Here is a 15676-nt window from a genome sequence, read left to right as displayed (position 1 = left end):
GGGTGTTGTCTCAACGCTAATCTCATCAGAATGCTCTAAGTGGTAGTTGTACGAGCTTGAGATCCCTTTTTGTTGCACAAGAACTTGCGAACTGCTTTACTTCCTCCTCCAATTCTTGTTGTTAAATATGGGAAAGGCAGGAAAGGAAGGGGAGAGGGGGGAAGGGAGAGTAGAAAGAAAGAAAGTTATATTAAGAGTCTTCAAAAGGCAGGAAAGGAAGGGGAGAGGGGAGAAGAGAGAGTAAAAAGAAAGAAAGTTATATTAAGTGTCTTCAAAAGACCGGAAGGGTTTGTGAGACCAAACAAAGAGTTCCAAAAAATCCATGGGATACCTTGATCATGGAAAAGGAAAACATAGACAAGTAGCTACACGTACTTGCTACATGTACAATGATGTTTATAATAGGCATCTCTAGCTACATGTGAAAATATATCACCACATCAGTGCAATACAGAAGGAAGCTCATGTGTGTGGGATATCGTCCTTGTCAATCACTACCAAGAGGCTCGCCATGTCCACAACTAGTGGAGAGTGTCTATGGCGCTGGAGGATCTCCCTGATCTGGAGCTTCCATATGGAGGGTTGTCCCAAAACGGGGGCCCATGGATGTCGGGTGTGAAAGAGTGCACAGAGCGGAAGCAAATAAGCACTAGAGTGTGCTGAGTAGAGAGTGCAAGAGAGAGAGAGAGATGGAGCAACTATGCTGAATATACTGAAGCAATACAGTCCCAAGCAAGAGACAGAAGTAGTCTCATAAGTGAGGGAGCAAAAGATAGACAAGGCAAGATGAAAAAGTGAGAGGCCAGCCCACCTATTTATAGTTGGGGAGAGCGGGCCGACTAGAGCTACATAAGCTGGCCAACTGGGAAAAAACCATACAGGTTGGGAAAAATCCCAGAAAAATATATAAAATAAGGGTGGCCAGCCCACAATCAAGGGCCATGCAAAAGGGACCAAAAGGACACCAGAAATGGGCAGAAACTGGGGATGAATGTGCTAACACCCCCTCTCAGCACCAGATGCGAACAAACTCCAAGAAGCCGAAGATGAGGAGCCAAGGAAGCCTGAGAAACCGGCTCGGTGAACAAATCTACAGCATTCTCCGCTGAGGGACAATACTCCAAACACAAATCTCTAGTAAGAACCCGGTCACCAACATAGTGATACTGTATCTCAATGTGTTTCGTACGAGCATGAAACACAGGCGATAGCGATGCAACTCTGATTGTCACACCAAAGAAGAGTAGATCCGGTAGGAGGACAGCCAAGCTCCTCCAATAATCTCCGCAACCAAATCGCCTCACATGCAGCATAACAAACAGCACGATACTCCGCCTCTATAAAGGAAAGCGCCACGATAGGCTGCTTTTTACTGCTCCATGAAATGGCTCCAAACCCGACCAGTGGTCGCAAACGCCGAGTATCTGGATCTCCAGCCCAATCTGAATCAGACCATCCAACAAGAGTGCATCCTTGGCCATAGAAGATGCTAAAGTCCAGAGTGCCACGCAAGTACTGAAGAACTCTGAGAGCACACCGCCAATGTTACTGACAGGGTTTGGATGAGAAAGAACTCAATAAACTGACTACGAAACATATGTCCAATCGGGAGTAGGTCAACCAAACCAAACAACTGACGAGAACCCGATACTGTGCCTGATCAATCCCTGGAGAAGCATCAAGTAGAGAAAGCTTCTCACTAGTATCCATAGGAGAAGATACTAGTCTGCATCCAGTCATCTGAAATTTGTCAAGAATCTCCCGTGTGTACTTCTGCTGAGAGAAGAAAATGCCCTTCAAGGTCTGCCAAATCTCAAAGTGGAGAAAATAATGCATAAGGCCAAGATCCGTCATCTCAAACTCTGTCTCCAAAGCATCCTTGACTGAACGGATCCTCACAGAATAAGAACCTGTAAACATGAGGTCATCAACATAGACCACAATGATAACAATCAACCCCCTCTCAAGGAGGATATAAAGGTTCGAATCAGCATGAGAACGGCGCAGGCCGAGCTTCTGAAAGAACTCATCAATCCGCTGGTACCAAGCCCGCGAAGCCTGCTTCAGACCATATAAAGCCTTCTTCAGCCGGTACACCTGATCCTGTTTGCCTCGCACAACAAATCCCAGCAGCTGATCAACATAAACCTCCTGTGTAAGCTCTCCATTCAAGAAAGCCGACTTGACATCCATCTGGAAAACGGGCCATCTATGATGTCCTGCAAGAGCAAGAACGGTGCGAATGGTAGTCGTCCGGGCCGTCGGAGCGAAGGTCTCATCGAAGTCGACTCCAGGGCGCTGAGCATAACCCTTGGCAACCAACCTCGCCTTGTGCTTGTCCAAGCTACCATCAGCTCGGAACTTTGATTTGAAGATCCAGCGCACACCAATCACCTTACGCTGTAGTGGCCTAGGCACCAAAATCCAAGTGCCATTCCGTTCAATAGCATCCAACTCTGCCTACATAGCACGACGCCAAGGCTCACAGAAGTGGGATCAGAAGGACCATGAATGATAGAGGACATAAGAGCATAGTTAACAAACATGTTGCCCTCATGAATTTGTTTCCCTGTAACTCTGGAAGATCGCCGGAGAGAACCAGGCGGAGGAGCAGAAGGAAGCTTACATAACCCAAAATCACAAACTGTCTGATAGTACCATCCAGGCACAGATATGCTCGAATCACTGGAGGAGGAGGAGAGTCATCATCATCTGATTGAGAACCCACAGCTAGCTGGAGGTGCAACAGAAGCAGAGGGAGGAGGAGGAGGAGGAGGCGAAGGGGGAGACGGAGGTGGAGGAAGAAGAAGCTCACCACCCCCCTCTGAAGATGTAGGAGTCTCGTCGAACACCACATCACGGCTCACAACAACTTTGCCCGCCTGAGGATCATGACCTGTTCTGAATGTAGACAGCAGTGGAAGCCGCCTCAGCCCAAAAACGTCAAGGTAATGAAGAATGCTCAAGCATAGCACGGGCCATCTCCATGATGGTCCTATTCTTCCTCTCTGCAACTCCATTCTGTGATGGAGTATATGCTGTAGTAAGCTGTCTCCGAATGCCGTGGGTCCTACAATATTACTGAAACTCCTAGGATGTAAACTCACCCCCTCCGTCGGTCCTGAGAGCCTTGACCGAGCGACCGGTCTCTTTTTCCACCTCAACTCTCCAATCACAAAAGTGCTGAAAAGCCTCATCCTTGGTCTTCAGAAAGAAGACCCAAGTATATCTGGAGAGGTCATCCACCATCACGAGCATGTACAACGCCTTACTCAAAGACACGGTACTCATAGGACCACATAAGTCTGCATGAACAAGAGCAAGTGATGTCGAAGATCTGTGTGTCGCCTCCTTCGGAAAGGCCGCTCGGTGTTGCTTCCCTTGTGAACAAGAGGAACAAGTAGAAGATGGAGCCTTGATGGTCGGTAAACCCTCAATCAACCCATCCTTCGAAGCCCGTTGTAGTCACAGGGGACGTGGGGGACGGACCCCTGGGACGGGGGAATGCCGTCCCATAACGTGAGGGAACGGAAATGGACCGAGGACAGCCAGGGGACGTGTGAGCCCACGCTGTAACAGCGGGACGGCGATTCCGGGACAGCGGGACGGCAATTCGTGTGGGACGAAACGGGACGGGACGGTCAGCTGACCGTTGCACAGCGTTGACCAGTCTGCCATTGCGCCCTTATGTGCATGAATCGCACAAGAGAGGGAGTGTCTGGTTCATGGCGGCAACTCGTGTAGTGCTGCTCTGATTTACATGTTGACTAGGCAGCCAAAAAGCTAAAGGGTTAGCCTAGGGGCTGGCCAAAGCCAGCCATGGTGGCTGTGCAACAAGGCGAACAGGTTTAGGCCAGCCATACATGGCTGTGTGCGGCACACCCAAGCCAGCCATGCCTGGCTGTACTGTGGGTGGCAGCTATAGCTGGCCAGCGCCCATGTTCACACAGGGCAGCCAAAACAGTGGACTGTATGCTCAACAGCCGGGTATAAGCAGAGATATCGCAGCCTGGTTCATGCGCAGGGATGTCAAGTGCCAGCACAAGACAGAGCAGAGGGTTGCGCCAACTGGGGAGCTGGCTGGGCAGCACACGAGCAGTAGGAACAGGCTGGTACAGCGCAAGGCAGAGCAGAGAATTGCGCCAACTGGGCAGCTGGCTGGGCAGCACGCGAGCAGTAGGAACAGGCTGGTACAGGGCAGCGAACAGAGTACGGACAGAGTATGGGCTAATTGGGTGTGTATAAAAAGAGAAAGAAAGAAAGATATGTTAAGTGTCTACTAAAGACCCCATGGGCCTATGAGACCAAAGTGATACAATAATGTCCATGGCATGTCTCATCATGGAAACATAAAATAAAATAGAACAAAACAAAACTATCTCACTGGAATGATACATGGAAATCTCATCATGGAATACAAGGAACATGAGAGGAGCATCAGCCCCCACGAGATGGTATACCACCCTCCAATATATCAAGCATGGGGCTAATGAGTATGGCCGACATGTCTCCCTCTCCCTGAGGTACGTCACGTGGAAAGGTAGCTCGACAGCTGTGGAGCATGTCATGGATCTGGAGCTAATGAGTGGATCGTGGCTATCATCTGGGCAAGGTGGGTCTGCAATAGCCCACGGGATCCACTGTGTTGGTGTCATCCTCCTTGGTTTGGAAGAAGCTGGTGATGGTTGGTTGGAGACGAAGGGGATGGGGTGAAAGGGCCTAAGCTCTATCAAGAATGTGTCCCTGTGTCTGCAGAGCTCGAGTAGGAAGAGACCTAGGCAACACTAGTTTGGGAAGTCTGATCCTAGAAAGTGGGCCAAACCCCTCATGGAGCAGACAGTGAAGCCTCCCACAGATCTCATAGTATAATGAGCAGAAACATATGTAATGCTCACTTTTAGACTGGGAGAGGCAACAGCCGCGCTTGACTATGGACTTCAAAAGATCAGCACCCTTACAAAGCATCACTCAAGACTGACTCACCACGTTCACAGAGCAGAAGAGGAGTCTCCGCAGGGGCCTAGCCTTCCTCCAATGACTGCAGCAGCGGACCCCAGACATTCCATGGTTGGAGTCGTTGTTGGAGGCAACCCGCACAAAGATTCAATCGATTGAGGAGAGGAGGGTGGAGTATCGATACCATGACAGGGCCTCCTTTTGGACTCAGGCAGGGGGCAAGGTCACCCATGATCTCTTTGAGGCAGTAGGCCCTCACCATCGCAGAGATGGGATCCGCACGTTGAGGAGCCCAAACAGTACCATTGAAACTGATCCCCCCGAGGTTCGAGCCATAGCCACAGGTTTCTTCAGAAATCTCCTTTCAACAGATTCCCTCACTCCTCAGGTGGAGGCAGTGAGGGAGAGAATAGCAGCACATGATGCGGGAGGTGGTGCCCCCTGGCCTCCAGGCCCTCTTGTGCTCCCTTTTTCTCTCACCAAGTTAAGAGATTCACTCCGTGCCCTTCCACGGGGCAAGTGTCCAGGCAAGGATGGCTTGCAAGTCTCTCTTTCCATATCATTGGGATCTCATGGAAGAGAGTTTCATGGCCGCCTTCAAATGAGATCATGACCACAGACATGTCGAAGAGACCCTGTGAGGGGCTGATTCACTTGATTCCGAAGGAGGGTGGTGATCATTTGGGGATCCGGCAATGGTGCCCCATCACGCTTACAAAATGCTCGCCAAAGCCATCAGCCATTGCCTGCAGTCTCCCCGACCTGATCCATGGAACCCAAACTGGCTTCCTCTAGGATAGAAGCATCCTGGATAACATCTTCACCTTTTGGGAGGTGACAAAGGCAACCAGAATTCACAAGGAAAACATGACGGTTCTTCTTCTAGATTTTGAGAAACCCTATGGTAGGGTCGATTGGGCTTTTCTAAAGGGGACCGTGCTTAGGATGGGATTTCTGACTAAATGGATTAGAGGCATCTCCGCCCTATACTCAGCAGCTCACAGCCACATCCTCATCTAGGGGCCTCGGGGGGTAGGTTTTCGATCTCCAGATCAATCAGACTTGCAAGGATGCCCCCTTCCTCTTCCTCTGCATGGTGGAGGCAATGAGTAGCTTTCTCTCTGCAAAGGGGACAAGACTGCAGGGTCTTCGCCTCCCCATTAGAGGAGGAGCCACTTGACTCAGAGTTTGCACACGACACAACTGCTTTCCTCTCGTGAGAGGAGGGGAATCTATTGACATTTTCCCTCGCCATCAAGACCTACTGCTTAGCCTCCAAAGCTCAAATCAACTAGCACAAGTTGTGTGCTTTCTGGGTAGGATTTTCACCCACCTTGGCTCGGCATCCAATTGAGCCTTTTCAGTGGATCCCTAGGGGCGCCCCGGTCAAATACCTTGGGTGTCAAGTAGGGATTGACATCTCAGTCGAGCAACAGTTTGCCTGCCTTCTTCTGAGCATTTAGAAGAAGCTTTTGTATTGGAGCACCACCTACCTCTCCCTCACCGGCCGTGTGATCGTGGCCAACCACATGCTCGTAGACACCATGTGGTACATCACTTCTTGCTGAGCGTTTTCCAGAGCTTGCCTGGGTCAGGTGCAACAGATTGATCTAGAATTTCTTGCGGGCCAGGTTCGACAACCGCCGGCTCAGGACAAGGTGGCCTAGAGAGTGATTATTCAGCCTCGGACATGTGGCAGATTGGGCATCGTAGACCCAACAATGCAGAGTAGAGTCCTGTGGGACAAATTGATCATCATAGGCCGTCTACGAGCCCTGAAAGGCTTTTCTGATTGATCGGATCTCACTTGGACCCCTCTCTCGGCGGCCCCTAGACTCCCAATGTTCAATGGATCTTCACGGAGGTCCATTCCCAAGGCTATTAGCCTACCTCCACACATCACTACCATATAAATGGCTACAAATCCCTCCTATAGTGATGATGTGAACATGTAAAGGGATCCGAGATCCTGTGTGGCTAATCAATCTCCAAATGGCAATAAGCCTAAAGCTTTGTGAAAAGCTTCAAACTTCTCTTGGGAGAGAGTCTTCGTGAACATATCTACCACATTGTCGTATGTAGAGACATAAGCAAGGCTAGTCTCTCCTATAATGAGCCTCTCCCTGAAAAATGATAATGCACCTCGATGTGCCAGCATGAAACATTGGGTTTCTTGCACCGCCTAATGCACTCTAGATGTCAGTGAAGATGGAGGTGAGGGGACTATTTGTCCAACACCAAGATTTGCCAAAAGGCATCTGAGCTATACACACTCCACATCTATAAAAGCTACCCTATACTCAACTTCACAGCTAAAAGTGACCCCTGTCGGGGTTGCTTCTTGCTGAGCCATGATATACACGAATCACCAAGATGAAAGCAAAAGCCACTAGTGGACACTCTGTCATAGCATCCAACCCAATCAGAATCATTGAAAGCATGCAGCTAAACATCACCCCTCTTAACATAGAATAATCCAAGGGACTGAGTGCCCCTTACGTATCTGAATACTCGCTTGGCAGCTTGCCAATGCTTAGTTCCAGGACTGTGCATAAACCTAGTCGATTGGGAGAACCCAAACTAAATGTATGGCCTCGTATTACACTAGGCATCCAAGAGCCTGCTAATAAAGTGATGCATCAAATGGCTCATCTACATCCTTGAGACTAAGCCTAGTACCACAAACTTACAGTCTTCATCAAGGCCAAACCGTGTAACCGAGCTTCACCAGAGGGCAGGAAGTGGATGGAGAAACATATGGAGAAGTCTCATGGCGATTTGCAGCATCCACTTTGATGAGAGCTTGGGGTCACCTCAAGCCAGCCCTCCAGCACCCCCCCTCCCCCAGCCTTGGATGAGGAGAGAATCCGCAAGTCCCTCTGATTTGGAACCGCCTCTTTAAAATGCCCAACGGTCACCCCCATGTTCTCACATAGCCTAGGATCCCCTCAGTTCTAGCCCAACCTAATCTCTTAGTGAATGGACTAGCTTCAGCTGCTACCTTAGAAGGCTCAAGACATTCGCCTCAGGCAAAGATCGCTCAACCACCCCCCTCAACTAGCAAACCCCCCTCTAGGACCCCTCCCCCCCAATGGCTGGGAGCTTTCACGTGCCACGACATTTCTTTGCCAGTACTACGCTCAATGTTCGAAAAAAAAAATACTCCCAAAAAGTGAAAAACCTTTATCTAAAAATTGTGAAATTATTTATAAAGGAAAATCTTGAAATCTAAAGGCTTTTGTTCTAGAACTTCTCAAAATCTAGAGGTATTTGTATCTTCAAGTTTTAAATTTGAAGGTATTTTTCAAAATATGCAGGTGCAAACTACACTAAACTCGGAACACTGACTAGGCTCAAATAGGGGACCAGCTCTCATTTTCTCAGTCGGATGCCATGGACGTCTCACATTTTCCTCAGCAAAGGACTTTAGCGGTGGTTCACTTCAGAGGGTCTGCATCATCGGCTTCCATGAGCACCGCTAGCACTGTCAGAATATGCAGCGGAAATGATATCCAAACTTGGGTAGACAAGAGCAAGTAGACTCCAGAAAATAATCAGCACAAGAAACAGAGAGAGATGTGTGTAAACTCTTCTCTATACACAAGATCCCGGAAATACTGAATGAGAAAGTGGAGGAGGATGAGGGGCAATATATACAATCCCATGAGGGCAGTCGGCCAGCTCTAGAAAGGGCCCACGACTGAGCAAAATCCCACGACTGCTGAATATAGCAGTCGGCCTGCTCCAGATGCCCCACGCCTAGACAGAACAAGTCGGCCAGCACTCCTACAGCCCACGACTGATACAGATGCAGTCGGCCAGCTTCAAAGTGCTCCTGGCATCAACTGGCAGCCCTCCAGCCACTAGAAAAAAATGGAAAAAATAGGGAAAAAATACGGGGAGTGTGGAAAAATGATATACGGGCGGGCACACCCACAACAGAGGCCCTGGTGTATACAAATAGACAGGAGATGACTTCTAACACCCCCTCTCAGCTCCTGGCTGTGTAACCAACCCCAGGGAGCTGGAGTGCCGCCTGTGCGTAGCCTGAGGTAGAGACTTCGTGAAGAGGTCCGCCGCATTGTCCTCCGTCGAACAATAAAGTGCAAGATGTCACCCGCCAAGATCTTCTCACGAACAAAGTGATACTGTATCTCTATATGCTTGGTCCGGGCATGGAAAACCGGATTCCAAGCAATAGCTATACAACTCTGGTTATCACACTGGATGACTGTGGGCTCCCTCTGTGGAAACCCCATCTCGCCTAGCAGCCTCCGCAGCCATACAACCTCACAAGCAGCACCACAAGCAGCCCGATACTCTGCCTCTATCGAAGAAAGGGCAATAGTTGGCTGCTTCTTGCTGCTCCAAGAAACCGCTCCTGAGCCGAGGGTAAAAGTGTATCCTGAAGTAGACCTCCTCGTGTCTTGATCTCCTCCCCAATCTGAGTCACTCCAACCTTGGAGCTTGACTCCATTCCCTCCTGTGTAAAAGAGTCCCAGATCCTTCGTACTCTGCAGATACCGCAAGATCCGCAATCCTGCGTCCCAATGAGTCTTCAATGGCGTCTGCATAAAAGAGCTCAACAGCCCCACGGAGAAGCTCAAGTCCAATCTGGTGTTCAGCAACCAGATCAATGAACCAACCAACTTCCAGTACTGCGAGGCATCAACTGGCTCACAAGGATCTGTAACGGTTAACTTTGTGTTCGGGTCCATCGGCGAAGTAATAGGCTTGCAGTTCTCCATCCCAAAGGCCTCAAGCAACTCATGAACATACCGCTGCTGAGAGACGAAAAACCCCCTCTGGGTCTGCTAGATCTCCAATCCCAAGAAGAAGTGGAGTAAGCCTAAGTCGGTCATCTCAAACTCCTTTGACAAGGCAGCCTTCGTCACTCCAATGTGCTCCACATGACCGCCGGTGAGAATGAGATCATCCACATAAAGGATGATGAGTGTGACCATGCCGCGTTCCCGAAAGAGATACAGGTTCGGATCTGCAACCGATCTCTGAAATCCAGTCCGAATAAAGAAGGAATCAATCTTCTGATTCCAAGCCCTGGGAGCTTGCTTAAGACCATACAAGGCCTTACGTAGCCTGTAAACCATCCCTTCCGATCCTGGAACAATAAAGCCTGGAGGCTGCTCAACGTACACCTCCTCTTGCAGGTCACCATTAAGGAACGCTGATTTTACATCCATCTGGTACACGGGCCACCTCTGAGAAGAAGCAAGGGCTAGAACGGTCCGAATCGTGGTCATCCGCGCTGTCGGTGCAAAGGTATCCTCGTAGTCGATGCCTGGCCGCTGAGCATAACCCTTAGCCACGAGCCTGGCTTTGTGTTTGTCCACCGACCCATCAACCGCGTACTTGGTCTTAAAGACTCATTTGACACCAATGACTGACCGCTTCGACGGCCTCGGTACCAACTCCCAAGTGTTGTTCTTCTCGATGGCGTCAAGTTCCACCTGCATGGCTTCCCTCCAAGTATCCTGTGAAAGGGCTTCCTTTACGAAAGTGGGCTCTTTATCCCGCATGATACGAGACATAAGAGCATAGTTCACCTGAAGAAGCTCCGCCGTGTTGCTTTTATCTCGGACTCGATGTGATCTTCGAGGGCCGTCCTCTGTGGTCCACTCGGAGGGTAGCTCCGTGACACCTGACTCCCGAAGGGTGTCTAACAACCACCTAGGTACTCGAACAGATCGTGGAGCCTCCTTTGGTCGCGGGGGCTCAACTCCAGCTGCGGGCTCAACCTCCTGTGATGACTGAGGTGGATCAACTAGAGTGGTAGACTGGGAATCATCATCAGACTCCTCTGGATCTCCAAGAAGTGGCGGCTCCTCGACAGTGGATGCTGGAACATGCTCGTCAAAGACCACATCCCGGCTGACAACAATCTCGTTCCTCTCTGGATCATACAACCTGTATCCCTTGGAAAGAGAGTTATACCCCACAAATACCAGCTTGCGGGACTTGGAGTCAAGCTTCCCCCTCTGCTTCTTCGGAATATGTACATACGCGTCACTCCCAAAGACAGGGAAGTGCGAGACATCGGGTTTCCTGCCAAAATATGCCTCAAATGGAGTCATATGGGGTACAGAAGTCGTCGGAGAGCGGTTAATGGTATGGACAGGTGTTGCCACAGCCTCACCCCAAAGTGGACGAGGAAGATCTCGATGCTCCAGCATGGTCCTCGCGATCTCCACCACAGTCCTGTTCTTACGTTCAACAACTCCATTCTCCGAAGGCGATCCGGTATTGGCCAATTCCCTCTTGATGCCATGATCTGCACAAAACCAGAAAAATACAGTCGAGGAGAATTCACCTCCTTTGTCAGCCCTGAGAATCTTGACCTCAAATCCAGACTCTTTCTCCACCATCACGTGCCAATCCTTGAACCGAGCAAAAGCCTGGTCCTTCTGTGAAAGAAAGTAGACCCACGTGAATCTGGTACAATCATCAACAAGCAGCATGAAGTAGAGAGATCCTCCCAAGGATGGTATCTGCTGTGGTCCACACAAGTCAGTGTGAATCAACTCCAAAGGTTTCGAAGCCCGCCTGGAAGCCTGCTTCGGAAAGGATTCCCTGTGCTGCTTACCACGTATGCAAGAACTGCAGCGTCCTTGCCTACTACCAACATCTGGCAAGCCAACCACCATCTGGTCCCGGAAGGCGCGCCGCAAAGCATCCACATTTAAGTGGCCAAAACGAAAGTGCCACAAATCTCCTACCTGAGAGCCTGTCAGTGAGGAGAGTGCAGAGAGCTTGTAGATACCGTTCTCCACACCGCCTTCCCAAACAACTTTGCCTGTCTCACGGTCCCTCAGAGCAACTGAATGCTCCTCAAATTCCACCCGAAAGCCAGTCTTGCATACCTCATGCACTGACAAAAGATGAAAGCCCAGAGCAGGGACATAAAGGACACGGGAAGCATGCTTGCCCCCCTTGCCGTCGGGAATAATCTCCATCCGGCCCTCACTATGTATCGGAATAGTGGAGTTATCGCCAATAAAAATACAACCTGACTGCCGTTTCAGATCCAGGAAGAAGTCACGGGATGGAGTCATGTGCCTGGAAGCACCACTGTCGAGAATCCATTCCCGGGTATCCTTTGCAGTGAAGCCAACTGCCTCCTCGCTCGAAGACGATGAATCATCGGAGTCCACCATCTCCAAGTGCACAAATGCCGGAGTCTTCGCAGCTGAGGCTGAGGAATCAGCACTCTTCCCTGTCCGCTTAGGGCACTTCCTCCAGTAGTGGCCTTTCTCGCCACAATCATTACACGATCTTTCGGCCTTCAGCTTCTCTCGTTCTGGATCAGGCTTCTTCTCGGAAGACTTATCTGGAGAAGCCTTCCCTTTGCCCTTGTTGGTATTACGGCCTTTCGACCGTTGGCCAGTTAAGGCCTCCGAACCTCCGCCGTGAGGAGGGTTCGTGAAACGTTCCTCCTGGTCCAGGACCATTGGCACAAGCTCCTCCCAAGTTATGGTGTTGAGCCTGCCACTAGTGATCAACGAGGAATAGAAAGCAGAATACTGACCAGGCAAGTGGGAAAGTAACGTGATGGCCATATCTTCAGATGATATCTCTTTCCCAGCTTGAAGGACTTCCTGCTGAAGGGCCTGCAGCTTGTTAATGTGTTCCCGCATCGTCGAAGACTTTGCAGGGTTCATAACCCGCATCTGCACTTCCAAGGATATCCGCTTCATGGGTGACACCCTGTTGTACAAAGAAGCCAAGTGCTCCCATATGCCTCTCGCCAGCATCATGTGCTTCACATGGTTGATCACCTGTGGTGTGCAATTGAGGAATATAAACGACCGGACCCTGGCGTTGACACGGTCCCACATTTGTGCCTGTGCCTCTCGGTCCTTCCTCGTCGATAATAACTCCCCTTCCTCAGCTTCCAGCCTTGGCACCCCTTTGATAATAAAATCAACAAGATCATATGACTCCAAAACTGACTCCATCATGACCTTCCAGATGCCGTAATTGGACCCGTCCAACTGCCGATCCACTGGGAATGTGGGGAGAGTCGGAATCTTCACGTGCTTCTCAGCCATCTCGAGTAAATCCGCCATCTCGGAGAGTAACCTGAAAGGGTGGGTGGGTGGGAAAAATCTGAAAATCAGAAAATATGCAAGTGGCTGTCCAGCCCCTCTGCCCGCCTTCCTCTTGCACCTTCACTTCACATTCAGCCCGAAACAGTCCACCGATCAGCAACTTGTTGCTCCCCCTCTTGCTCAGAAAAACGCCCAAGATCTCCTAGAGTCTAGGCTCTGATACCATGTCAGAATATGCAGCGGAAATGATATCCAAACTTGGGTAGACAAGAGCAAGTAGACTGCAGAAAATAATCAGCACAAGAAACACAGAGAGATGTGTGTAAACTCTTCTCTATACACAAGATCCCGGAAATACTGAATGAGAAAGTGGAGGAGGATGAGGGGCAATATATACAATCCCATGAGGGCAGTCGGCCAGCTCTAGAAAGGGCCCACGACTGAGCAAAATCCCACGACTGCTGAATATAGCAGTCGGCCAGCTCCAGATGCCCCACGCCTAGACAGAACAAGTCGGCCAGCACTCCTACAGCCCACGACTGATACAAATGCAGTCAGCCAGCTTCAGAGTGCTCCTGGCATCAACTGGCAGCCCTCCAGCCACTAGAAAAAAATGGGAAAAATAGGGAAAAAATACGGGGAGTGTGGAAAAATGATATACGGGCGGGCACACCCACAACAGAGGCCCTGGTGTATACAAATAGACAGGAGATGACTTCTAAGCACATCAACCCGCCCTTTGGGCACAGGTAGCTCATGACATGTTTTGGACTTTGCCTTTGGGAGGGCCAACTTTTGTGACGCAGATTCAGTGGGACCTAGGCGAGTGGAAGTGAACAGACTCCAACCACCCCCTTTTTCCACTACTCAAGGAGGCTGCCCCGCTGGATCTAGATGCATTGAGATTGACGGTACTCTCGCTTCAGCAGACTATTGGTCCTCCAAGGACATCTCACCTAGCCTCCTTATAGACTACTAGAAGCAACTATTGGACAGCTTGCGACCTTAGAAGATCACTCTTTTTCTTTTGCATATAGCTCACACGAGTTTAGCACACAGCACGTGGCTTGCCATTCGTGGTCGTCCAGCACAGTGCATGAGATGCAGCCACCCACAGGAGTCACACTGACATTGCCTTTGGGACTACCCCAAAGCACAACACGTTTGGCCAAGGATTCTTCGTCTCTTCACCACCTCTTGGACTTCCTCCCGCATCAACACTTGGGGGGTAGTTGCCTGGGTGACCCGCCCTCCACTATGAGGAGACAAATGATGGTCATCCTCATGATCACCCATTGCAAGAAAGAGTCTATCCCTAGCCCCAACTCTCCAGTAGTAGCCTGGTCCCCAAGTTCATCCTCAACTCCCAACATCTCTTTCAATCGACTGGCATGAAAGACCGGATGAACTTTCACATTCGGAGGCAACTCTGGTCTATAAGCAACCTCACCAATCTTTTTCAAGTGGTCTATAAGCAACCTCACCAATCTTTTTCAAGATCCTGTAAGGTCTACAGTACCTAGGAAATAACTTCCCAACCATCCCCAAATAAGCCGCAGAAAGCCTAAATACATACAAGTTGTCCATCCTTTGCCTGGCCTGCTCCACAATGATTCTCCTACGTTTCTTAGCTGCCCATCTGCCATGTGGGCTAGACAACATATCTATTGCCCCACATCATTGGGCTCTCTAGCTTGCGTGGCTTAACTTACAAACCTAGCCTTCTTTTGCCAACTTGCCTCACTTATAGCTTGCTCCTCACACCGCCATGCATATTGCTATCCTTCAGATCTCTCGTCCTCAAGCAATTTGTTTCATCTCTGCACTGAAAATCTCTCGACCTTGATCCACTGATGCCCAAAGCATTAATGTATTGGCCTTGATCCACTTGATACTTGCGGTCTATAAGCAAACTTAGTTTGGGTCGTGACAATTTGAGGTGTCGATTTGATCCCTCTTAACATGTTCTCTCATAAATGAGAACCCCGTCTTTCATGGAGAGAGAGAGAGAGAGAGAGAGAGAGAGAGAGAGAGAGGCTTTAAGTGTGAATGTATGTGTGGATTTGAATGTCCATGCACATTTTGTGCATGCAAGCATGTGTATGTAATATAGTGTGTACGGCCACATAGAGGGAATTGCGGGGGGGGAGAGAGAGAGAGAGAGAGAGAGAGAGAGAGAACCTGTAATTTGGGTTGGATTCTGGAGGTCCGGCGACTGCGCTGTGGCAGACCTTGCAAGGAGGATTGCCCGGGTGGAGGAGGCACCTGGGGGTGGGCACCCCGGAGGAACAGCCGGATCCAAGAATGATCAGCTCGGACTCCCCCAACGAGACCCCGTTACTTGTCATCGCGCTTTCCTCGATCTAAAACTCTACGTCCGAGTATAAATTGCCTTTCGGCTTTGTAAGCGCGCCTCGCATACTTAAAAATGCTTATTAATATATATTTACTGTTCCCAAAAAAATGCTTATTCATTAATTAGTAGAGATCGCTTCTAAGGGTGGAAAACGTCTTTCAGCTAACCGTTTTTTCATTACAAATACTTAAAGAAAATAGGAAATTTTAAAAAATGATATTTGTAGGATTCTTTTTTTTGCAGCGTGTCATCTTCACATGCGAGGACTACATCCTCTTTCCCTTGTCTTTGCTCCAAG

At 49.7% G+C, this 15676-nt stretch overlaps 1 protein-coding gene across 3 annotated transcripts in view; it reads right to left on the bottom strand.

The window, feature by feature from the left end:
- LOC147613211 (Metallo-hydrolase/oxidoreductase superfamily protein) overlaps nucleotides 1-15415 on the bottom strand; it is an 85214-nt gene extending 69799 nt beyond the window's left edge. For 2 of the 3 annotated variants that reach the window (XM_086782471.1, XM_086782472.1), the window contains exon 1: nucleotides 15204-15414. In XM_086782471.1, coding sequence (XP_086638597.1) covers nucleotides 15204-15370 — 167 coding nt within the window. In that variant the 5' untranslated portion in view covers nucleotides 15371-15414. Of the gene's footprint in view, nucleotides 1-15203 lie in introns of all 3 variants that reach the window. The other variant, XM_086782474.1, reaches the window with a different exon arrangement.
- Nucleotides 15416-15676: the final 261 nt, after the last annotated feature.

The sequence above is a fragment of the Cibotium barometz genome, chromosome 44 (genome assembly GCF_041138505.1).
Source record: "Cibotium barometz isolate CiBa-2024 chromosome 44, ASM4113850v1, whole genome shotgun sequence".
NCBI classification, from domain to species: Eukaryota; Viridiplantae; Streptophyta; class Polypodiopsida; order Cyatheales; family Cibotiaceae; genus Cibotium; species Cibotium barometz.
This window is presented reverse-complemented; position numbering and strand designations above follow the sequence as displayed.